We start from the raw sequence: 25,636 nt of genomic DNA, 5'->3' as shown, positions 1-25,636 counted from the left end.
ATATATATATATATATATATATATGTGTGTGTGTGTGTGTGTGTGTGTGTGTGTGTGTGTGTGTGTGTGTGTGTGTGTGTGTGTGTGCGTGTGTGAAGTGCGTGTGTGTGTGTGTATCTCTGTTTTGGCCCCGCCACGGTGGTCTAGTGGCTAAGGTACTCGGCTGCTGACCCGCAGGTCGCGGGATCGAATCCCGGCTGTGGTCGAAATTTCCCGAGTCCTCCACTATGGCATCTCTTATAATCATAAGGTGATTTTGGGATGTTAAACCCCCCAAATAAATAAATCAATCTCTGTTTTACCCCTTCAAAATTGTACAAAAGCTTTAGCCACATTGTCTTTCTAGATGTAGAAAGTGACTTTCACCATATTTCTTATCCTATATGTGAACATTGAATTTTGTAATCTTACTTTCCCGTGACAATTTTGCGAAGTATTGCCGCTGCATGGAATGACCGAAATACGCGACATCCTCGTGTGACCGCCTGATTGTGCTCCTTATTCGACATTCCAACAGGCTCTTCTTCGCCGCCTTGTTCAGCCTACACATCGGCTCATTCAACAACTCCTAAACAACGAAGAGCTTTGGGTACACTTTTTGCACGTTACAATGAAATGAAATGTACAACCATCCGGCCCCTACCCTGCAAGGCTCTTCTAGAAGAGCTTGGGGACAGACGTCTCATCTAATTCGTATGTCACCTGCAGTACCTTGTTAAGGACCAGCCGGGCTTCTTGGACACGGCTATATTACGTGAGTTGTTACTACGGCGTCTTTCAACTAACGCAAAAGTGAATCTTGTTTTAGCTCCCTGCTGGAGCCCGCTGAAATGGCTGACGAAATGATGGACGTTGCTCCGAGAGTCATGATGGCTGCCCTTCCTCCATGCAGCCGACGGAGAACATGTCTAACACGGCCGCCCTCACTTCGACTGGGCTGAGTCCCGTTGGCTGTGTGTGTCTCCTTCCGTCAGAGTGAATTGAATTATATGTGGTGGTCTCTCATGCCGGAAATATTTTTGTGAGCTTACAATACACAATTTGTGACACGTTTGTCTTTTCTGAGCCGTGAGCCGGCGAAGAGAGATTGAAGCGATTATCGGTGACGCTGCGCTGTGCTTCGTCTGCAAACAGGATCCCGTGGCGACATAATGATACAAACAATCATCGTGCGTGTTTGTGTCATGGTGTTTTATTTGCGCCTAAGTAAAGTTACGATGAGGAGAGTTCGCCAAAGCCTGGTATCTGCTGTGAGCAGCGGGTGTGTTTGTGTACTGTGCCCCTGCGTTTATCGTCGGACGTGGCGAAGTGATGGAGCAAAACCGTTATCAGAATAAATGAGAAAAGCGCGCGTGGAAGAAACCAACCTACGAGTTTCTAAAGAGAAAAAATTTTGCGACAGCAAGCTCTAACGCAAAGATTCATTGCCGGCAGCTGAGCGTGCAAACGACCGATTGGTGGCGGCAGTGTGGTAAGCAGCGTCATTGGAGTGTTGTGTAGCAACGTCGATCAATTGCTTTCCATCAATGCAAACAATCAGTGACTAACACGCGCTGCTTCAGAGAATGTCCTCAGAATATTAACGGTCAGGCATTTGAGAGCAGTATTTGTTTCCTTAATGTCAGCCTCAGTGTTAATAAGAAATAATGACTAATACTTTGGTGCCAATACAAGGAAGCTTGGCATGAATTCGTACCGCTGTGTGGCTTAAAACTCTTCACTCACTGCACGCGCCAGCTGTACAATGTCTTCTGTTGAACAATCACGCATAAGTTTTACATGCTGCCAGCGCTCGACTTGCTTTCCCACGACACAGCTTAGCGCTGCTTTTCAATTGTTGTAATATGTCGCTACTTAAAGGTTCCTATGATAGTGAAGGCAACTGAGCCATTATGTACATTACAAAATGTACGATAAAGTGGTCACAGCTGTTTGTGAACTGAATCCTAATAGTTCTACTCGCGTCTACGTTAAATGTGCCTGCGTTTTTGTGTACACTTGCTATTTTACCCTTTTTAGTATTTTAGATCTGTTTTCACGCTTGCGCTTTTGTGAAAGTGTGTGAATATGTGACTGATTTTATGCATGTATACGTTTGTTCCTATTTTTGTCTTTTTGCGTTTGTTTTTGCGAAGGATGCTGCAGCCAAATCTTCCTTCGCAATTCGATTAACGCGGTGAACATTGCTGAGCGTTTTTCAGGTATGTAAATATGACAACACAATGCTAGAAAAGTTATACACGTTAATATTTGTGTTTGCATTTGCGTTACTTGCCCAAGTCAGAATAGTAAATTAAAGATTGGCTATGACAACACTTCGATTCTCAGTGCAGACTAGTAACAGAATCATGAAGTGTGCTCAGAGTACTGCTTTTTCACTATGGGGCTCGTCAAAATAGACGGTGGCGGCCTGAACGAGCATTTTTGACCTCTTTATGATAATGATTTTTTATATTTGTTCTCTTATTTGCATTGATTGTGTAAGCCAGATAACCAAAATAAACAATACAACATCATGAATGTGCTTTGGCATGCAAGTTGCTAACAGTGGCTGTCAGAGTCATGTTGACTGCTGCTATTTCACCAGCACTGGCTATGACAACCAGGGCCGGATTGACAGTGCGGAGGGCCCGGTTTAAAAAAAATAAGACCCCTCCCCTCCCTCACTGACGTCCTTTCTTTCCCGCTTTGTCGTCTGTTCATGCTTAAGACTTGACGCTTTTTAGATTTAGCTGCAAAGAACAAAAGCCATATTTATTCTATGCTTCTGCGGAGTGTTTATCACCTGGGCGTTCTATTTCTTGCGGAGCACGCGGCGATATTGTCGTCGTAATAACTAACTCTTGCAGGATACGAAGACAAATGGACAGCATTAAGATTTGTGCAGTACGTTGGATCTCACTTAAAGAAAACTGAACTCTGCGAGAAGTTGAAAAAATAAGGAATGCGCGCGACACTTAAAGCTGCTGTCCAAGGACCACGCGTGTTTCTTCCATTCGTCTTTACTTATGTCACTGTTTACCCTCATTTCAAAAGAGAATATCTCCCCTAGAAAATCAGGAAGCGCCTGTGTGAAAAATAGCTTTCTCTCTCTGCTTCAGTTTCACTGATTGGATAACGCACGCTTTGGTTGTTTTTGTGCGAGCACTGGTGAAGTTTACAGGTCGGCCTTTTTCAGAAACTGTTCGCACGCGCTTACAGTATTTTTATTTATTTATTAGAATACCCTCAGGGCCCGTAGGGCATTACAGAGGGGGTGGGTACAACACATATAACACACAAGAAAAAAAGACAAAATAAAGAAACAAGTAAACATGCAACCAATCGTCTAGTTGCTTTTTATTTCATACAACACACATTTGATCGCTTCTTTTTATAGTGCTGTTATAAATATTACATGTGCCTACTGATTCCAACAAGTAATGCAGATGGTTTAAAGTTAAAGTATTTTCAATATCAAAAGGGGGAGGGCTATATCTTCAGGAAAAGGTGGCACCTATAAAAAATGAGATTTATGTACAACTTTCATAAAACATTTTTAATAACAGTCAAAAAATAACAACACATACTTTCATTTATGCACAAATCACTCGCTTTTAAACATGTAATAGGGTTACACTCTTACAGGCAATATTCAATTTCATAGAGCTATAAGAGAAGGAAACAAATTCATTGCAGACATCGTTTCTGTGGTTCCAGCAGGAAGGTTACACTTTTTAGAAGAAAAAAAAAACAAAGTTAGCTATTTTTCTTGCCCTTGGGGAGAAGGGGGAGGCTGAAACTGGAAGGCCCGGTTCCGTTGCACCCTGGATAATCCACCCTGATAACAACACTTACATTATCAATGCAGACAGGTAACAGAATCATAAAGTGTGCTCGACTACTGCTATTTCACAATGGTGCGCGTCACATTGGATGGTGGCAGTATGAACGAGCATTTTCGGCTTTACTAAGCTAATGATGTTTTAGATTTGTTTCCTTATTTGCGTTACTTGTGTCAGCAAGAGAACAACTTAACAATGCAGCCACATGAATGCGCTTTGGCAAGCAAGCTGCTAACAGTGGCTGTCAGTTTAATGTGGACTGCTGCTACTTCACCAACACTGTCTATCACAACCCTTGAATTCTCAGTGCAGACTGCTAAAAGAATCATAAAGTCTGTTCCTACTACTGCTATTAACCTATGAGGCGTGTCACATTCGACCGTGGCTGCCTGAATGAGCACTTTGAGCCTCACTAAGCTATTAATGTTTTATATTTGTTCTTTTACCTGAAATGCTTGTGTGAGCCAGAAAATGAAAACAAACAATAGAACAACTGCTTTGGCATGCAAGCTGCTAACAGTGGCTGCCAGTTTCGTGTTGACTGCTGCAATTTGGCCAGCACTGGCTATGATAACACTTCAATTTTCGGTGCAGACTACCAACGGAGCAATAAAGCGTGTCAAACTCGACGATGGCTGCCTGATTGAGAATTTTGAGCTTGCCAACGATGATCAGGATTAAGAACAGTGTTTCAGTTCAGATATGCCAGCATTGAAGTGTGTTTCTGTGCCACTTCTCAAATCGAGCGTGAAGTCTGAGGGACGTGGCTTATCGGAATTGAGCATCTATGAAAGGAACACGCCATAAGTAGAATTGCCTATTTTTTTGAGAAGTCACGGAATGGATAGTTGTCTCTTGCAAACCCACTAGGCAAAAATTTCATAGCCCAAATACGTGTTTTCCTTTATTTATACAAAGCCGCTATGCTTCGTCAAATGACTCAGTGTCAGAGAGCTCGCAGTCGTCCTCGCTTTCATCAGTTTTATCGTCACCAAAATGAATGATGATGAATTGAATGGGCTCATTCCCAGACGTTTGAAGTCTGAAGTTTGCATCCACGTCTATCACGTGCGGAATGCTCTTCCTCCAGCCTTTCGCCGTTACCTGCTTTATTTTATCTCTCAAGAAGGCACCGACCGCGGACAGTTTGAAGTCTCTGTTTTCCTCAGTGACAACGTTTTTGACGTTGGCCCACACAAGCTCGATGGGATTAAGTTCGCAGTGGTACGGCAGGAGCCTGAGTAAAATGCAACCGGCCCTTGCAGCTGTGTTGTCTACGATGTAGCTCAGAAAGCGTGACTTTACAGATGCCACCAGCTCAAGCAGCTTCTTCTTTATTACCCTTTTACTGAAGGTGATGTTCTTGCTTGATAGCCACTCCCGTATCTCTTCTTTCTCCAAGGCTGTCGTCGGCAATTTTTCTTCTCGCCGGCTATGGTTAGCTGCATTGTCTGAAACAATGACGTTACCATCTGGCAGCTTCTTCAGAATGTCATTGAACCAGCCATCAAAGCGATTGTTATCCATTCCCGCGTGGTAGTCGCCTGTCTTTGGGCCTCGGAATACATCCAAGCAGCCATCGACGAAGCCATCCTAGCTGCCTATGTGCGTCACGATCAGGCGCTGACCTTTTCCAGCAGCTTGTTTTAGACACGTAGTCAGGCCGTTTGCTCAAGTAAACAGGCGTCCTCGTTTCTGCACTATGTTGTCTGTCCACATGATCGACCGAATGTGTCTCTCCGTGACCCATGTCTCGTCTAGGTACAACATTTTTCGGCCTTCTGTCCGGTAACGCTCCACGTCACGGAAGTAGCAATTCCGCCAATCGGTGATGTCATCCCGGTCGATAAGCAGCGAGTTGCGGCTTCTCTTTACATGCTTGAAGCCGATATCCGCAAGCAGGAGAAGCACAGTACACCGTATTAGTTTTGGGTGTTCCATACGCTCCGAGAACTTGGCAGTTATCTTCTCGACCGTCGGTGTCTCGTTGCGGAGAAATAAATAGTGCACACATGACCTCAGCGCGCACAACATGAAGCTGTCAAACTTCACGCTGTGCCTTTTCTCCTCCGATCTGCGTGTGCGCTTTCGCAAGAGCGTCGTCAGTTTGCCACCCGAAAAATTCGAATCTTTAACTTCCTCCCTCACCCAGACACAGTACGTTCGCCGACACCGAGCATGTCGGCGAAAAACTTGCTCATGTCCTCCACGCTGCGTTCAGGCTCCCTGTTGCGACAATACGTGTAGCTGTGGAAGACTGTGGAGCGTGAATCGCTGTTTAGAATGTGGCCGCTCTTGTTCTTCCTGAAGCTCCTTGGTGGTGTAGCCATCGAGGCGACACAAGCTCTCACAGCAACAAAGAGTCGCGTTTCGATGTCAATTCACTGGGCTCTATGACGGAAAACTTGCACGGAATAGAGTTATTCAATCATATGAACTGCGAAACTCCCCTATTGCTCTATGTATCGAAATCCAAACACGTCATTGGCCCCCTTGTGGGAAGTGAGCAGATTGTCATGCCACCTGTTGTTCTGCACGCCCCCTAATAAATGCATTATTTGTGTTTTGTGTTGCCACTCCCAGGTGGCGTGAACGTCAGCCAGCTTCCAATAGTGTGATTCAAGAAGACTTGCGGGGAATACTTGACGCACTAGATGTGGAAGATGGAATAACTAATCTTTTAAAGGACATATATGAAAGTAACAAGGTAATTATCAAATAGGAAGAACGGGTATCTGAGCCTATAGAGATACAACACGGGCTTCAATAGAGATGTCCCTTCTCACCTTTGTTATTTATGCTGTATCCCCAGGGACTAGAAGCCAAATTAGAGGGAGTCGACTCGGACTCAGCCTCTCTTTTGCCAAGCAAGGAAAACACATTGAACAGTCATTACTAGCATTGGTGTATGCAGATGACATAGTATTGTCACGGGGTCGTGACGTGGACGAATGGAGCACACTGCGAGTCGAATAATAAATTGTTTATTTGCGCGAACCTGTGCTCAGTAAATGGAAAGTCGGACTACAGCAGCATTTTTGGACTGTTAGCGGCGAACGGAGTGTCGGCCGTCGGTCAACAACTGACAAGCGGTGAAGCGCGTCGGCATTTATACTCTTGCCGTCGAATGTTCTAGCGTTATCGCTGGCGGTGGCGTAGGTTCCAGAATAATCTGTACAGTTCGCGGAGTAGGCGTGAGCTTATCGAAATGGTCTACTACAGACCGGAAGCTTCTCGAAAATTGCAGGCGCGGTTTGCGCTGAGAATTGTGTAGTGTTTTGGGACAACAAAACTTGGGAAATGGAACGTGGTATTGCCCCCCTCTGAAAAAGGCATCGTCCTGACGCTTTAACTTTAAGGTGAAGGTACAATAATAATGCAAGAAAGTACAATGAATAAATTACGATACTATTATAATACAAAAACACTGTTTCAGTTTGTTAACACGCATGAAACGGCTTGAGGCGCGCGACATGGACGACTTCAGGTCGCGATCGGCGTCGTTGAAAGTTCGTGATGCCGTCGCGGACAACCTCGTAATCAAGTGGGCCAAGACGTCGAACCACCCTGTACAGTCCGAAGTACCGTCGCAGAAGCTTTTCACTTAGTCCACGTCGGTGTATCGGCGTCCACACCCAAACGCGTTCACCGGGCTCGTAATCCACGAAGCGTCATCGAAGATTTAACGGCGGCTGTCGGTCATCTGTTGATTCTTGATACGGAGACGCGCGAGTTGTCGGGCTTCTTCGGCGCGTTGAAGGTACTCACTCACATCGAGGTTTTCTTCGTCGGGGACGTTGGGTAACATGGCATCGAGCGTCGTTGCCGGGCTCCTTCTGTAGACCAACTTGTATGGAGAGATCTGCGTCTTCTCCTGCACCGCCGCGTTGTATGCGAAGGTCACGTACGGAAGAATGGCATCCCACGTCTTGTGTTCGACATCGACGTACATTGCCAGCATGTCGGCGATCGTCTTGTTAAGCCGCTCGGTGAGGCCGTTGGTTTGTGGGTGGTACGCTGTCGTCCTGATGTGGTTTGTCTGGCTGTATGCCAAGATTGCCACGTTCCATTTCCCAGGTTTTGTTATCATCCCTAAACACTACAGCATTCTCAGCGCAAACCGCGCCTGCACTTTTCGAGAAGCTTCCAGACTGTAGTAGACCATTTCGATAAGATCACGCCTACTCTGCGAACTGTACAGATTATTCTGGAACCTACGCCACCGCCAGTGATAACGCTAGACATTTAGGTGGCAATAGTATAAATGCCGACGCGCTTCGCCGCTTGTCAGTAGTTGATCGACGACCGACACTCCGTTCGCCACTATCAGTCCAAGACTGCTATCTGTGCGAGACTGCTGCTGTAATTGGACTTTCCGTTTACCGGACACAGGTTCGCCCAAATAAACAGTTAAATCCTAACACGAAGTCTCCTGTCTTCGGCCACGTCACGACCCCGTGACATCTGGTGGAGGTGCTGCTTCGTTCATGTACCGCACGCCCCCGTCAAGCCGTGAACCCAGCCCACGTCGCGGAGAAGACGCCGACGCCAACCAGGAGCAGCAGTCATCACCAGATGTCACGACCCCGTGACATCTGGTGGTGAATTGTGTAGTGTTTTGGGACGCTAACAGAACTTGGGAAATGGAACGTGGCAGTATTATCAGCCAAAACACAAGGAAGGTCGGCAGAGATTGATAGACATTGTGGTAACGAGGGAGATAGGGTAAATTTGAACTTCCGCAGGGAAAATCGGCAATCATAATTTTTAACGATAACAAAGGCAGTGAGCATAAGATACAGGAAGTCAAGCTAGAATTAGTGAATAAATACAAATACATGGGCGTATAGATAAATAACAGGGCTGAAAATCTAAGGAAACACGAAAGATACGCAATGACTATATAAGGGCACTATAAATGCAGCTGTAATAAAAAATAGGGCACTGTGGAACTACAATAGGTATGACATTGTGAGAGAGATTTGGAAAGGTGTCATGGTCCCGGGTTTGAAGTTCAGCAATGCGGTCTTGTGCATTGAATAAGGAGTTCAAGCAAGATTGGAAATTAAATAACGTTACATAGGTAGACTTGCTTTGGTAGCACACGGGAATACTCCAAATCGGGGGGTACAGGGTGTCATAGGATAGACATCTTTTGAGTGCAGGGAAGCTAGCAGCAAAATAGAATTTGAGCCCCGCCACGGTGGTCTAGTGGCTAAGGTACTCGGCTGCTGACCCGCAGGGCGCGGGTTCGAATCCCAGCTGTGGCGGCTGCATTTCCGATGGAGGCGGAAATGTTGTAGGCCCGTGTGCTCACATTTGGGTGCACGTTAAAAAACCCCAGGTGGTCAAAATTTCCTGAGCCCTGCACTACGGCGTATCTCATAATCATATAGTGGTTTTGGAACGTGAACCCCACACATCAATCAATCAAATCAATCAAGATAGAATTTGAGGAGCGATTAGGAAAAATGGGAGAGAAGCGTTGGGCTCGGAAAGTTTTCAGTTTCTTGTACATGAAAAATGTCGGTATTGAATTGAGAAAACGAACTCGAAAATACTCAAGTAAGTATTTAGAAACCAGCAGAATATCAAGCCAAAAGAAAGCATTGGTTAAGAAGAAGGTAAAGGAAGCAGAGAGGGACAAATGGAAGATGCTTACGAAATTATCACTGGAGACCTACTGAACTTTTAAGCAGGAAATTGCAAGGGAAAAGATCTACGATAATTCTCTGGGTAGTGCTCTGCTCTTAGAGGCTAGAACTGGAGTATAGCGGACCAAGACGTAACGCGCAAAATACGAAGGCACAGACACGGTATGTAGTGCTAGTGGAGAGGAGAAGGAAACGGCTGAACATTTGAGATTGGGAGATAATTTATATACTAACCAAAAGTTTTGAAGAAATCCGACGTTTCCAAACCGACTTGATTCCTTCCTCAGGGGTGACTGCAGGGCTACGTAGCAGCGGCGTCTTCAAAGCACTTGCGGGGTGGATAATGACCCTGTCTCTCTTGTTTTGCCGTGTCTATTCATGTCTATTCCCTTTATTCGTGTCCTCTTCCTTAGGCGGCCAATCTAGAATCATCACGCCAAGGTTTTCGAGATGCTTTGTCAGTAAGCATGTCGTGTGGAACGGGGAAAGGTCCTGCTGCAACAGAAAATGTCCATCGCTGTATAGTCCATCCAGCAGGTGAGGAAGGAGCCGATGGTCAATGATCGTTATGTAATCTGTTATGTATCTCATGCGTGGGGGCGTGTGCCGTATCAGTGGATTTCATTTTCTTGGTTCCTTGCTGGTCATCGGAACATAAGATATGAGCAAGATGGGCTGTTTGTTCGTCAGAAGTGAGTTAATGCGGGGAGATGTTTTTAAGAAGGAACAGACAAGCAGACGAAGGGCCCAGTTGTGTGTGATTCATGGGTATGTGCTCACTCTCGCCTTGTCTGCATCTTGGCTCCGTCGTATGGCACTGACGCACAAACAAATTCGGCACTCGTACACGATAGCTACAAATTTAGACAACTCTACATAATAAAATATGGTGCTACAGACCAATTTCGTTATGTGCTCCAGAAAAGTAGTTGCGTTCTTTAAAATGAAGCGGCTATTTAAAATGATTTAATTTAGATGGTCATTGATTGATTCCATTCATGTAACTCCTTTCAGCCTTTATTTCTGCTGCTTCTTGAACTCTAAATGCTTTTGTGGCAATAAATGTGAGTGACCTGTTGTCTTTACGCAATAGCGCCGAATAATTCATTTTAAAGGTGCTTATGACGCTGACTTAATAATCTGGGATGCATGAAAACAGAAGCTGCGTGACCTATTTAGTAAAGTCTTCAAACGCCAGTTCGCCGCTTCTGAAGAAATCTCTTGTCGGGCAAAAAGTATGACCAAATAGTACACTCTAAAAAATTTTACACCCATAAGGGTGTATATGTTTTGTCCCATGGTCAACCCCCTTTTAGGTTGTCTAGAAACACCCTAAACAGCAGGGTATTTAGAAACACCCTGAAACCGTAGTGGGGAGAAAAACGTTACACCCTACTTTAATAGGCGTTTATAAACACCCCTAAACTATGGGTGTTGGATGAAGCTACAACCATGCGAGTGGGGTGTAATACTAAAAACCCCCTTGAAACGATGGCAGTTATATGAATAAGCATACTTGATCAAATGAAGTGCGATTAATGAGACAACAAAAGCAGAGAAACAGGAGGTGGCGCTTAGTCTTGTGTGTTGAGGAGAGCCGTTCATAGCACTTCATTCCATCAAATATGCATCACCAACTAGCCCAAGCCTCAATTGTTTTCAGGGAGAAGCATATATGAACCTTTTCTGTGGCTGACAGGGAAGAAGGAAGATACTGGTGACACCCACTGCACTTACACCTGCATGCATGCAGCTGATAAAATGAGGTGCCATGGTCTTGAATGAGCTGCATAAGGCCAGTGTATACATGTTTAGGTAGACTGGGCCGAAAACGACCAAGTAGGACGCGGAAGGCAGTCGCACACACACACACACACACACACACACACACACACACACACACACACACACACACACACACACACACACACACACACACACACACACACACACACACACACACACACACACACACACACACACACACACACACACACACACACACACACACACACACACACACACACACACACACACACACACACACACACACACACACACACACACACACACACACACACACACACATACACACACACACACATGCACACACACACACATGCACGCACGCACGCACGCACACACACACACACACACGCGCGCGCACACGCGCACGCGCGCGTGCGCGCGAGCGCACCACAATACAGTAGTGCAAGCAGTAACCTATAGCGTAAGGTTCAACCGAACCTAACGCCGAAGCAAAAAACAATTAAGCTCATATGTTAACATCTGATCAAGGTGGACGATTGGGCGAGTTGGTGATTCATGATCGACGTATGTAACTGCGCGGTAGTAAACACGGACGACAAGAAGATACAAGGACAAGCGCAGACTATCAACTGAAGACTACCCACTGCAGACTATCCCAGTGAAAAACTCGATTCGCTTCCTAGACATGAGACTTTTGTTCAGCGTGAATCACGCATGCTGGATGTATGAGCCTCGCGCTATGAAACCGCTTTTGCCTTTTAAATCAGCGCATAGCAAATTGGTTAAGAGAGGCATAGTGAACTCCTGCTTCACTAATGCCCTGGACAGATCATGTTTCCATATGATGGAAACAAGCTTCCAAAATCAAGTTGAGCGTCTGAAAGAAGCTGGCTACCCGGATTCGCTTCTCATTTCTGTGGCAGAAACAATAAAAAAGAAGAAAAAGCCCAGAAGCAGAGAGAGCACTAATGACAGAGACGAAAGCAAACGTGACAAAGTCGCGGTAATCCCTTACAAGCACCAGCTATCTCACAAGATAAAAAAGCTCGGACAGCGCATGGGCGTAAAGGTCGTTTTTTCGGCACCTTACAAGCTCTCTCAGTTAGCCAAAATGACATGTGTAAACAATAGGCCCAAACAAACTTGCACTGTCAGGCATAAAACCCAGTTTGTCAGATGTGACATGAATGTAGTTTATAGAATTCCGCTATCTTGTGGTGCGTGTTACATCGGGCAGACTGGGAGATGCCTAAATGAGCGCCTGCGCGAGCACGCACGCAATGTGCGCACTGGCAATGAAGGTTTTTTAGCTCAGCACGTCAGTAGGTGTGGCTGCCTTGCGCAGTTCGAAAGCACGGTCGTAATGTTCAGGCACAAAGACGATCATACCCGTATGATTGTCGAAGCGGAAAAAATGGCACGGGAACCAGAACACTGCGTCAGCAAACCGTCGTTAGCTCTTTTAGATAAAGAGCTACGGTATCTGGCAAGTGGCGCACATGGTCCTTGAATCTGCTTTTGTCAAACGTTCACGTTTTGTCGATTGTTAAGTGCTAAGTCATCATTTTTTGTAGATTTTCGTGTTTTCTGTTTCTGTTTCAGTCATATATATGTGGTTTGTGAAAAATAAACCTTCAGTTGATAGTCTGCGCTTGTCCTTGTATCTTCTTGTCGTCCGTGTTTACTACCGCGCAGTTACATACGTTAACATCTGCCTTTATTATAGAAAGACTGCAAGTCTGACAAACAGGACTCTGATGGCATTTTGCAAAATTTTGAAATATCTGAAGTGACCAGGTTTTTTCTCTTTATATACTAGAAATACATTGTTTTCAATACAATAAATCCCCACAACTTTCAAAAACATTTGCGCTAGTCGGGCGAACGGCTGAGAGGTATGGCGTTGATTGACACCTATACAATAAAAAAAAACGCTTAGAAAGAGTAAGCGAGTTTCTGGAGTCACATTTACAACCCATTATATCTCGCAGTATAAATTTCGATATTAAAAATGAGACCATTCGGCAAGGTGGTGTAATTAGGGTTGTATTATTGTAATTTCAGTGTCGGTATACTTCTAACTGCAAAACCATTCGTCACTGCTGCTTGCGCAGGTATCGTCAGCTGCTGAGATGACTGGTGCCTTCGAGAGAAGTGGGGCGATGTTGTTCTTTCTGTACAGAAAGTTCAATCCCGGAAACCTAAAATAAATATTCGAAGAACAATGACCGAAATTGCACAAACAGTGCGACATACGGTATGCACTCTGTATAACTAACTGCTTTCTTATGTGTAAGTATAAGTTGAGTGCATAGCAAGCACTCAACATTGGAAACGGATAGCAAGCACTCAACATTGGAAACGGGCTCCACTGCAGTGAGAAATGCTAGAAAAGGTACGCTGAGCAATAAACGCCATAAAAAGCGCGCTGTGACTGAATCATTATACCTTTCGTGCCGTAGATATGAACCTTACTTTACTCTTTCAGCTTGCTTGCGCAGGCAAATAAAAAGGTGCTGCTCCAAGTTGATAATGTTCCATTAGCTGCATGCATCGACCAATCTAAATGAATGTCAAGTTCTATGCTGAAGTATGCATCAACACAGCTGCATGTGTATTTCTGCAGATCTACCATGGTACTCATTCGATTAATTTATTAAAAAAATATATTACGACGCGCAACAACATATACATTTTTTATCTGTATTACACAAAAGCACAATGCCACTGAGCATACATGACGGTATGCGCATTGAGAAGGTATTCAGTGCAGGTAACTTGTTAAACTAAGTACTGTACAGTTACGTATTAAAATGCGAATGATACTAGTGTTCTTGAACTGGCTCACATTGAAACGATTATATAATGGAAGAATTGGCTATTTGGTCATTCCACGTCAGACGTCCACGCCATTTTGGCGACCATCTAAATTTGTATTCGAAAAAAATCGCGCTGATTTTACTGCATTAAAAAAAGTAACTGCTATATTTCATAGACAAATAATTTTTCGGTCACGTGGCCGCCTCCTGAAATTCCCGGAATGTTTGTGAAAAAAAATATTTCATAAGTACGTCTTCTTCCGTGCCAAATTTGGTCTACAAGTCAAGTGAAGGGCTTGCGTAAAGTGTTTGAAGCTCAATAATATTATTATCATTTTTCGACCACATACGCCTCAAATAATTTAGCCGGAATGTGTTAAATCTGCATTTTTCTATATCAATACTGCACTTTGAATGAATATTTCAGGAGCGAATACTTAATACACATAAGGTATATTTGAAGGAAAAAATATTTTAGACCTCTCAAGCTGTCAAACTTTACAAAAAATTGCTAATTTTACAAAATAGTTGTTTTGCCTGTAATGAGACGCAACTTGCACCTTGTGCTGGTTGAAATTTCGTACCTAAATCGAAAGACTTTGTACCTAAATTGAAAGACATTGTCCTAAAACGAAAGCAAATAAACAGTTTTTTCATGTGCCAAATTTTATCATGGCAATTTTTGTTTTGAGAAAAAGATCACAGCATTTCCACGGAGTTAATGATGATGAGTGGGGCGTAGTGTTCGTCCGTCCGGACGCACAAACATTTAGACAGTCTGACGCCAGTATGGACGTACAGAAAGACGTACGGACTCACGGACAGACCGACACACAGAAGCATGGACGGATGGATGCACAGACGAGCGGACGAAAGCACAAATGTACAAACGAACGATTCGCCCCACGAATAATCATTTTGTCCGTATACATGCTGTGAAAACCACTAACGCTATCTATTGTGCAACTCATAAAGTGGCTACATTATACTACTACGACTACAGAGGAGGGAACGACCCACGGTCTCAAGAGCTTTGCCCCTAAATTATTTTTGAAGTTCCAAGTTCCCCATTTGTCATTTGGTCATACGGCAGCCGATGCCTCGAAGTTTCCCATCCCCGTTGATGGGAAAATTCAAAAATTTATTTTATTGCTTGAAATGAAATTGTAATGATGAAACTTGTCACATACAAAGCACTGTTTATTTCCTTTCAATATAAATAAAAGTGATTTTTATTCGGACCACCACATGGTGCGAAATGCGTCTCAATACGGACGAAAATGACGAATCTGTGAAATGAGTCATCTTTTCTCGTAGAGGTTAACAGCTTAAGATGTCTAAAATAATTTGTCATCAAAATATCTTTTCTGTGAAGTAAGTAGGCTGCCAACAATGGGTACCGCAAAAATCTGGTAAATTTCTTCGCTGAACCTCAGCGGCGCACGCACACTCTGCTTTGTACTCCAAACACTCTAAACATACAAACGAAAAACTTGCCCACAATCAAACTTCGCCATCATCCCCATGAAACAGTTCGAACAAATATTCTCGCAAAGTAAAGAAAGGCTGATTTGTCATCCACTAGTTGAAAACAAAATTGTTTGAAGGCATTAGTCTCGTGCTCACGCAGTTAACAAAGCCCTCAACGAAATAACGTGTGAGCGGTACTCACAATTTCCCTTTGAGTGCTGCACAATATTGCCACGTTCGATTTCCGAAGTTTTTGTTATCGTCCCAAAACACCACACGATTCTCAGCGCAAACCGCGCCTGCAGTTTTCGAGAAGGTTCCGGACTGTAGTAGATCATTTCGATAAGATCACGCCCACTGTGCAAACAGAACAGATTGCTCTGGAACCTACGCCACCGCCAGCGATAACGCTAGAATTTTCGACGGCAAGAGTATAAATGCCGACGCACTTCGCCGCTTGTCAGTTGTTGATCGAAGGCCGACGCTCCGTTCGCCGCTATCAGTCTGAGACTGCTGTCTGTGCGAGACTGCTGCTGTAATTGGACTTTCCTTTTACCGGGCACAGGTTCGCCCAAATAAACAGTTAAATCCCAACACGAAGTCTCCTGTCTTCAGCCACGTCACGACCCCGTGACAATATGAATCCACAGGTCCAGTCTTCAGGATGGTGCACCTTCGCAATAATCAGCACTGACAGAACACACAGGTCGAGCACAGAGCGCAGGTACATTTCAAACTAAATACAGACTTATAAACTCTACCGAACGAGAAGCCACGCGCACCACACGCACACACACACGGTAGGGTTTTCGCCAGCGCACTACAAAACACCTACCAGTTTAGAGAATGGAAACTGTACCTTTGGGCTGTTGTATCAAAATAACATGCAAATACGTGGCGGCGGCGTACTGAACTACAATACCGCGAGGCGAAATGGCGCTGGTAGTACCATCATTATCAATAAACAGACGCATTTTTTTTTTTGGTTGCAGGTGGGGGACCCGCGGCTGGTTCGCGCTGCTCGCTTGCTCTGTTTTTTTTTCGTTGCTAAAACGCGTTCCGCGTTCGTAATTATCGCCAGGTGACCTAGCTGGCCTCGACTGGCAAAAACAACGTAAATCAAGTAACGTTTGCATCGTTTATTGCGAGTGTACAAGCCGGTACAATCGATGTATACGGTCGGGTCCGAACAAAACAAGTCACTTATACATATCGAAAGTTTTCAACCCATGTGTAAAGACTCTTGAAAGCTAACAAGCATATGCATATAACTGAACATCGAGATCGCTGAATGAATGCCGCTCTCATTGTGTTGCAGCGCTCGTGTTTAATAGCGTGGCTTCAGGCCAAGGGCCCGATTCTGCCGTCAGATGCGGCACTTGCCCCGTAGTGTTGATCTTGAAGCGAAGTGAATGCATGATGTGGAATCGGGAAGGAAACTTGCACATTGCCGATAGATAGCCCGCGTAGTGAGGGCAATGTAATTTTGCTAAATTTGTTAAATAAGCAATCGCGGGTGCGTGAATTTCTGAATCTTTCTCGCTCTGCAATGCGCCATTGAGTACTTCACAATTGTGCAATGTCGCGTCGTCTCGAGAGAGTAGGCACTAGTTTCAATTCTCAGCCGTGAGCCCATATAATAGGTATTGTGTATTTAGGGAATGGGTTTAAAATATTTCAGGCTTGCTACATATTTATTGTTAGAGTTAAGTTACACAGTTACCACAGCTAGAATTTCTCGTCCAAGGTAATGAACAGTCTGCTGAGTATGCAGCGAACATGTATGCTAAAGGGACACTTATGAGGCGTGTGCTTACAGATCGTAAAGGCCCGATTCTAGGAAAATAATTCTCAGGCATGCATTGTGCAATTTTGTTGTCTGTACATCTTTGTTGGTGCTCTTACATCACACTATCTGCTCAGCTCTGAGCGCAATTCCTTTTTTGCATAGACATATCGATAGAACTTAAGCACTCTCTTGCAAGCAAGCACTCCTGAAATCAATTGGTGGTACATGATGTGAATCTGTCCGAATACTGGATCAATAAAAGTCACATTTATTACACACTTGTTATTGTGTTTACATTTTCAGTATACTTGTGCTTGAAAGCTGAAGTTGTTTTCTCCCTGCCACTTTAGAGGTTAGGACTTGAACTACGTACTATCTTTCAGTGTGGCTGTGGATAACTGAAGATCATGTATGTTTCAACTACCTGTGCCATTTCCTAGATTTGTTTCATGATTGTAGGGCACAGAATTTCACTTCGTAGTGGTAGACACTATAGTTATGACAACTTATTTTAAACAGAAGCAGGTGTGCTCAAAGAAATCTGGAATGTTTCTCTGCAAAAAAAAAAACAGTACCACATGCAATGAACACAATCTTGCTCTTCACGGCAGCATTCACGTCTTTGAGGAAGATGTGCTGCAAGTGATCATCACCTCTATGATTTATTATTTTAGGATCCCATTGAACACATGTGCAAAGCTTAAGCAATTGAGTGCAGCCTTATGAGCTTTGGCGCATCTTTTTGTAAACTTCTATGAGCTAAACCGAGGTAATTAAGACAAAACAGTTCTGGGTGTTGTTCATAAACTGTCACAAGGCACAACTAAATGTCGGAAAGGCTGTTAATGCCCCTCACTGTGGGGGTGTTCATTATGTAGTGCAATTATAATTTCCGACAATTCACATGCCAACTATGAAGTGATCGTGATTCGTACAGTAGTGGGCAAATTTAGATTGATTCTGGCTTCCAGGGGTTCAGATAATTGGCACTGTACCCTCACAGGAGACAAGACTGCTTGCCGAAACATTTGCTTTGACACCTTATGTTAACAAATTTTTCATATTTTCAAGCTTCAATCTTTTAAGGGTCAGTTTAGTTCACCTGCATCAATCCGAACTGGTTCACAGCTGTGCACGAGAAGTTCAGAACCTGTGCGGCAGGAGTACATCAGTGCGGCATCACAAGTGAATGACAAGGTGCCGACAAGGTGGAATCCTTATTTTCGTTTGTCTAACTTAATGAGGTGCAAACATCTTGGCAAAATCCGCCACATTCGTAGAGGGGGATACAGCACTTACGTCTAATGCTATGTTGTTTGTTAAGCTGTGCGAGCGGCTGCACCAAACCAGCGCTGCCAGAGCAGAAGGTACAGCAAAGTTATGAAATACTTTCGGTGCTGTAGCTCTCCTGCACTTTTTCACATGATTGGCAAGATTTAGAAGATGCCATTGCTGCGCCACTGAAACGAATGGCGAGGTGCAGCACTTTGTAAAATGGATCATGTGGCTCAGGCGAATTTAACAAACCCTTAAGCACACAAGCGTCTTAGTATTTCACCCCCATCGAAACATGGCCACAGTGGCTGAGATCAAACAGTGTGTTGTTGAGCTCAGCAGCGCCACACAATCTAACTAATGGTGTTACAGTTTCAAGATTATTGAAGTATAGACTCCATGCCACGGTAGGCAGCCAATGCTTGTAGCCAATCTAAAGCACCTCTCCACGATATGGCGTCTCTCATAATCACATGGTAATTTTGGGACGTTAAACCCCACAAATCAATCATATCTCCAATATATGCGCGGTAAACATTCACGAATACAGCATTACATGTGTGATGTTCAAAATGACCTGGTGTAGTGGGCATTCAGATGTTTCAACGTGCTAGCAGAGTAGACATTCGGGATTAGTCATCCTGTCGTTGCATGACAGTCTGGAAAAACAAGTAACATCACCGGATATCAATACATGAAATCAATGCATAATCAATGCATGAAATTTTCCAAAGTAAAAAATAAACTCAGTTAGTAAACAGCAGTATTTGATACATATATGTAGTGGTACCTCATAACACGTGTATCATTCAGGGCTGCTTCTTCACAAGGCATGTCATGCAGCAGGTTGCTTGCCCATTGTATACAGCTGCTTCCATGTCAGGTGGGCCAGGAGGCTGTGGCAGAAAAAGTATTTCGCATTCATGTGACGCTTTCTTTGTCACACTATAGCAAAACGTGACCCATAATTATGTGATCTTTCTCAAACGCCACTGCAGTAAACTATTAACTAGTAGGTTTTTTGCACTGATATATGGGATAGCTAAGAAGACAAATGCGAGGCAACAGAGATTTTTTTGTCTTCTTTGATCGCAACGGCCTGGTTGTTGTTACCTGTTGATAGAACTTCAGAATTAACTATTGAGTCAGCGACTCGTCCCAACGTGAAGCCACGCTGCAAGTAACGCACGTTTTTCCGGTTACAGATTGAGTCGTTCAACAATTTTAAAATGTAATATTGCAATGCGCTGCCACCGCGTGAATCCTACGCAGTCATTGGCAAAAAAACTACATATTTTGAAATGAACCAACTAGCCCCGCAAGCAACCGTCCTTAAAAACACTGAAGGGGTTTCTACTCACCGGCCCGGGCTTGCAACGGGTGATCATTCGATGAAAGCTTCAACGGTCACTTCGTTCCCCGGAAGTTACTCGAATTCTCTTCGAGAAAGCATTTGAACGAGTCAAAATAAAAAGCACGAGAAAGATTGTGTCAGTCGGCAGAGACTCGAAATATTTACAGCAAAACGAAACACATCCGAACGTACCGCGAGCCGTTACTTGCCGTCGCGACCGTTGGCCGCCGCAAACTTTGAAATGAGGATAATGATGTCAATAGGCTGCTACTGACCTCCAGTCAGCTGGAACAAAAACTAGTAGAGAAAATTGATGACGCAGCACATATTTAAGAAAAACTACTTACTAGAAGAATAAGTTTTTATGTGTAGTGGTACGCTAAAATGTAGTATATAATCAATTTAAATATAAAACTTGGCCCCGACGACGGTGCCTCTATAAGAAAGTGCAATAGCGCGAGTGGCGAGAGAGGTTAGTAGATCCACTCTGGGTGTTTAAAGCAAAAACGCACCGCGGTTCATTTTTTCGCCCCCTACAGGTGATCACTTGAACTTGAGAGTTTCCGGAGCGCACGCAGTGACATGTAAGACAATGTAGGTCCCTTTCCCGCGCTCTGCGTCCCAGGGCGCAGCAATACCTGGCAGTCAAGGTTGTCTGGGCGACAAGACTTCATGGCGTCGCTGCGCTCTCAGACCGGCTAGATGCAGTTTAACGCTAGCTCCAGCCCTCTACTGATAGCACGGGCGCTGCTTTTTTTTGTTTTGTTTTTTGCGGCAGTGATCTGTTGCGTTATACTCGTTCTTTAACAGTGCATCTGAATCGCAGTGAACATTGTGACGGTTCAGAGCAGCCAGCATGAGCTACTAGGCAGAACGCGCATTTGTAATATTCAGGAGCAATATTTACCATACCTTCACCAACCTAAAGTAGTGAACACTGGTAAAAAAGCTAATCTGATGCTTTTTGCTTAGCTCTATCAGTCTTTAGGGACTGCACATTCAGGGTCACGAAGGCGATATTTTATCAGCCCTTTCATTTCAGTAAACACATTGCAACATTGCATGCATCGGCCGTCACACTGTTCGATGAGAACATGTTGCCATGTGTGTAATGCTAGGAAGACGAAGACGACAGCGCATACCCGCATCTGCACGCTTTTATGCAGCAAGCAATAACAAGAAGGAAGATGAACGCTCTGGCGCGCAGTAAATAAGAAATACTGACCTGCTGCTACTTTCTTAACCTATTAGTTACTACTTCTGTCTTCACGTTGCGACAATACATTTGTACTTAGCTTGCAGTCCTTGAAACAGGACCACGGCTTGAAATATTTAATCAGTGTTGTTTTCTCACTACCTACAAAGCCATGGCTTTGACCGAAGCACGTCTGCTGGGGAAGTTACTTAAATTAAACGAAGGGAATCCACAAAAAAAAACGGCGAGAGAGAGAGAGAGAGAGAGAACAAGAGAATGCGTTTCGGCTCCCCTGAGGAGAGCTTTGTTCACAATTTAGTCAACAAAGCTCCCGTCATTGTAAGCAAGGCTGCGACAAGGTCACCGAAACGTCCTTATTCTGCATTTTTCTTTATGGTCGGCGCCCTCTTCCTAATTTTCATGACGCACTTTTAAGGGCAACTGAAGAGGAACATTCGCTACAGTAATTAAATAAAACGTGCCTGCTAAAAATACGTGACGTCAATGTTCGTTTTTAAGAGACCTGGTGGCCTGCTGACATGGTGTTTGTGGCTAAACTACTGTGTTGTTGTTTGTTTGTTTTTTCAGGTGGCGGACGTTTTATCTCCAGCTTTAAAAGCTTCGATCTTATGGAGACGGGGGGAGGGGGAGTGTTCTATGCATGGCTACACCAATGTGCGCAACATTACCTTGTTGAGCAAATCAGTGCACTTTGTGAGTGTTGACTAATCACGCAAATAATACAGGTGAAAGAAGCAGATACAGGAGAATCGGCTCTTACTCTATTGAACAAGTGGCACTCCTAATGTATCTTCCATCTTATAGTAGTTTGCATGCTTTATCGATGAAAACTGCGTTTGGGTCACATTACTTCCTGCTTCGATTCATTACTAGACTCGCAAGCAGATAGTAGGAGGAGCCTTGCTGGTATCAAGATGGTAATGTATACGAACAGTATAAGTAAAACTGCTCGAAAATGTCGTGCATTTGTAGCCTCGTAGGCACATGTGCTCAGATTTGGGTGCACGTTAAAGAACCCCAGGTGGTCAAAATTTCCGGCGCCCTCCACTACAGCGTTTCTCGTAATCGTATGGTGGTTTTGGGACGTTAAACCCCACATATCAATCAATAATTTGTAGCCTTGTTCATAACATTTCACAAATAAGGGCGTAAAAGGGGTGTTTTGGAGGTGTTTTATTCACGAACACCTTAAATTTTAAAAATGGAGAGTAAAAAGGTGTTCAAATGGGTGCTTTTATTGCATACACCGTTTACACCTTTTAGGGTGTAAATGTTTTTAGAGTGTATGTCACCTACGTTCTTGACGTTCTCGCCGTTTTCCGTCATGTCAACCGCAACGTTACAGAGGAATACAAAGTAAGCCATTTGCTCAAAGGCATCATGGAGGATGCTCTTAACCTATTCGTGTGGAAGCACTGCTCAACCGTTGATTATATTTTCAAAGAGTGCCACCGATTTGAATAGCTGAAGTGGCGCTGCGTCCCCCAGCATTTCTTGCGACTTCCAAACACCGCCGATACAAGATCCTGGAACGTCCTTCCACCACCATGAAGTCAGCCGCCTACCAACGAAAGGATTGTCCGCACCATGCGTCGAGAAATCGAGGTGGTGTTTCCACAATGTTTTCTTGCGCGGAGGAACTGGCTAACGTCGGACCTCCGCCCGTATATTCGTTGATGGAACCTCGTTTCAATACCATTAGGTCTTCCTGTGCACCTGAAAGATTCTGCCACTCTCGTGATCGTGCTCGGTGGACAACGCAGGACGACACGCCGACCTGTTTGAATTCCATGGTGTGGGACATAACTTGCGATAAACACGATAGCGTTAAAGAGCTCGTGTCGCAGAAATTGGGCCGTCAGCATCGGCACCATTGGTTGTCTGTGAGTGAAAAGTCGTGAAAGAAGCAAATAAAATAAAGAATAAATATTCAGTCCTACTGAGGATTGAACCCGGGCTGTTCACGTAAAAAAAAGGTGTCCTACCACAAAGCCACCTTGTTACTTCCAGCTTCTTCGGGAAAAACACTACATACATGTCATGTAGTGGAAGGAGTCTCCTTAACGCATTTTGTTCTACAGGTGTCACGACGAAAACGAGGCCATTCGGCGATTTGTAAGCGCATTTAGGAGGCCATCAAAATACGTCGAAAAAGGCCGGGATAGTGCAGCCATCGCCGCTAAAAACACACAGGAACTTTCAAACAGCTCTAAAATTGGACAACTATGTCCATCTCTAGGAAAACATATCGTGTCTTTTCATAAATGTTGCTCAACAAAGCGCAAACGCTAGATAATGTACTGCCATCTGTGAGACATTGTGAGGCTCTTTATGGCCTCTAAGATGGTGAGCGCGCGGCGTGTATCTTGAAAGCCATGTGACACTTGCTTCAGATAAAAAACCTGTATGTACCATTCGCGCGCGCGCGCTGGTACAATCTATTGTGTGCGTGCGTGCGTGCGTGTGTGTTTGTGTGTGTGTGTGTGTGTGTGTGTGCGTGCGTGTGTGTAACAAAACATATTAATAAGCATGCAGTTAGTGGTTGAACGGCGCACTAGGGGCCGGATTTCACTATCGCGTTCACCTTTTAAAGGTGAAGCTTACGAGTCCCTTTATTTTTTTTGTACTCTCACCTATCTACCTTGCTAGTTTTCTGGCTGTCGACGTGACAACAGCCACCAGCCCCAGCAGTTTGGCACTCGTGACGATGGACCACACAATGGGGTGCCTGCGACATCAGTCCGACGTTTTAACCCTTCAGAGTCTCCGCATGACCATCGCTCCACCTCACCCCAGCACCGTCGCTATTTGTCCCTTCGCCCTATGGACGCTCTTCCTCAGAAAACTCAGCAATGCAGCTCATGAAGGTGACGTTGCGCTGTACTCCCGGCATGAAAGCCCTGTAGTGACCATGACTATTGACCAGAACTTGCCTGCTGTAGAAGTCTATGGCATTCATGTTACTGCCCTCATTGACACCGGCGCCCACATTTCAATTCTGGGAGCTCTGTCCTTCATTCACGGTTAAAGAATATCCCTATGGCGCCCGAATCCCTATTCGTACGAGTTGCCAGTGGGTCGACTCCAGCTGTGCTGGGCATGTGGACCTCACGTGTGAGGTTTGCCGGCCGCCAGGCATCCGTTGTCGCTCATTGTCCTCATGACGTCGATTGATGTGCGGGGTTTAACGTCTCAAAACCACGATATGGTTATGAGAGGCGCCGTAGTGGAGGGCTGCGGAAATTTCGACCACTTGTGATTCTTTGACGTGCATCTGAGCACATGGGCCTACGACAGCATTTTTGCCTCCACCGAAAATGCAGTCCACGCTGCCGGGATTTGATCCCGCGACCTTCGGGCCAGCAGCCAAGTACCTTCGCCACTAGACCACCGCGGCGAAGCGTCTTCATGACGTCGTCTTCGGAGTCAATTTTGTGTCTGACCACTCTGCAGCAGCGTTCGGAGTTGCCACTACGGAATCTGAATTAATCCTGAATCAGTCCACACTTGTGCGACCCCGGAACAGATTAGGAATAGAACCTCCGACTAACGGAATGAAAATGGGATTAAGCGCATTTAGCACTGAATGAAATGAGAATGAATTTACGTTCATTTCTGAAAATTAAGCACATAAGAGTCAACGTGCTGTTATTCAAACTTCAAATATTAGAAACTCAGAGCCTCGATTTTAACTATAAAACAGTAATTTAAAAAAGGCTTGCCTGACTACATGCTTGCTACATATATAAGCAATGTTACAACTTTACTTGTGTCCTTATATATAGACTGTGCTGCTACAAAATTTTTCTCTATTCTTCGCGCACCCATGGCTCAATGTCATGATATCTGTCTTGCGGATCTATACTGTGGTGGCATACCCACCATACACCTTGTTATTTATGCCCCTTGGTGGCGCCTAAGCTGTCTGCTGTCTGCTAACCCTTTACTCTATTTCTTTCAGACGCATATTTGAAAAAATTGTTTCTCCAAGTTCTGACGCGTATTGACGACGGTGCGATGCTTGTGTTTGTTTACTGCGAGCTTTCCGATACCTGCTTGCGGGAACTCTCGCCACATACCCCCCCTTTCTTGGAATACTGTTCCCCCTGCTTGCACACATGTGTGCGTTTGCCTGAAACTATCGCAAAGGTCTGTAGGTCAGCATAGCACAGATTCGTGCACCATGAGCTGTGTGCTGTGTAAACTGTTGTGGGTAGAACTGTCGCACTAGATGAAAAGCACAGAGAGAGATAAAGTAGACTTTTTAAAGCACTGTCTCGGGAAGCCAGCCAAAGCAGGTGATTCCACGTAACCGAGCCGGTGCCTTCCCGAATCCATACGTGACAATTCACTAAGTCGTCATTTTAGCATTATTGCATTCAAGCTTAAACAGTATTGAAACATAATTCTCTTGAACATGCACTCCTAGAAAAGACCTGCTTATTTGGTCTCTTCTCCCTGACTA

The 25,636-nt window shown here is 44.5% G+C and overlaps 1 protein-coding gene across 1 annotated transcript; it reads right to left on the bottom strand.

The window, feature by feature from the left end:
* Positions 1–4,745: 4,745 nt before the first annotated feature.
* On the bottom strand, positions 4,746–5,351 carry LOC119169932 (uncharacterized). Its single transcript, XM_037420929.1, has one exon. It carries the CDS (start codon positions 5,349–5,351, stop codon positions 4,746–4,748), a length of 606 nt encoding a protein of 201 aa, XP_037276826.1.
* Positions 5,352–25,636: the final 20,285 nt, after the last annotated feature.

Source organism: Rhipicephalus microplus, chromosome 2, assembly GCF_043290135.1.
Source record: "Rhipicephalus microplus isolate Deutch F79 chromosome 2, USDA_Rmic, whole genome shotgun sequence".
NCBI classification, from domain to species: Eukaryota; Metazoa; Arthropoda; class Arachnida; order Ixodida; family Ixodidae; genus Rhipicephalus; species Rhipicephalus microplus.
This window is presented reverse-complemented; position numbering and strand designations above follow the sequence as displayed.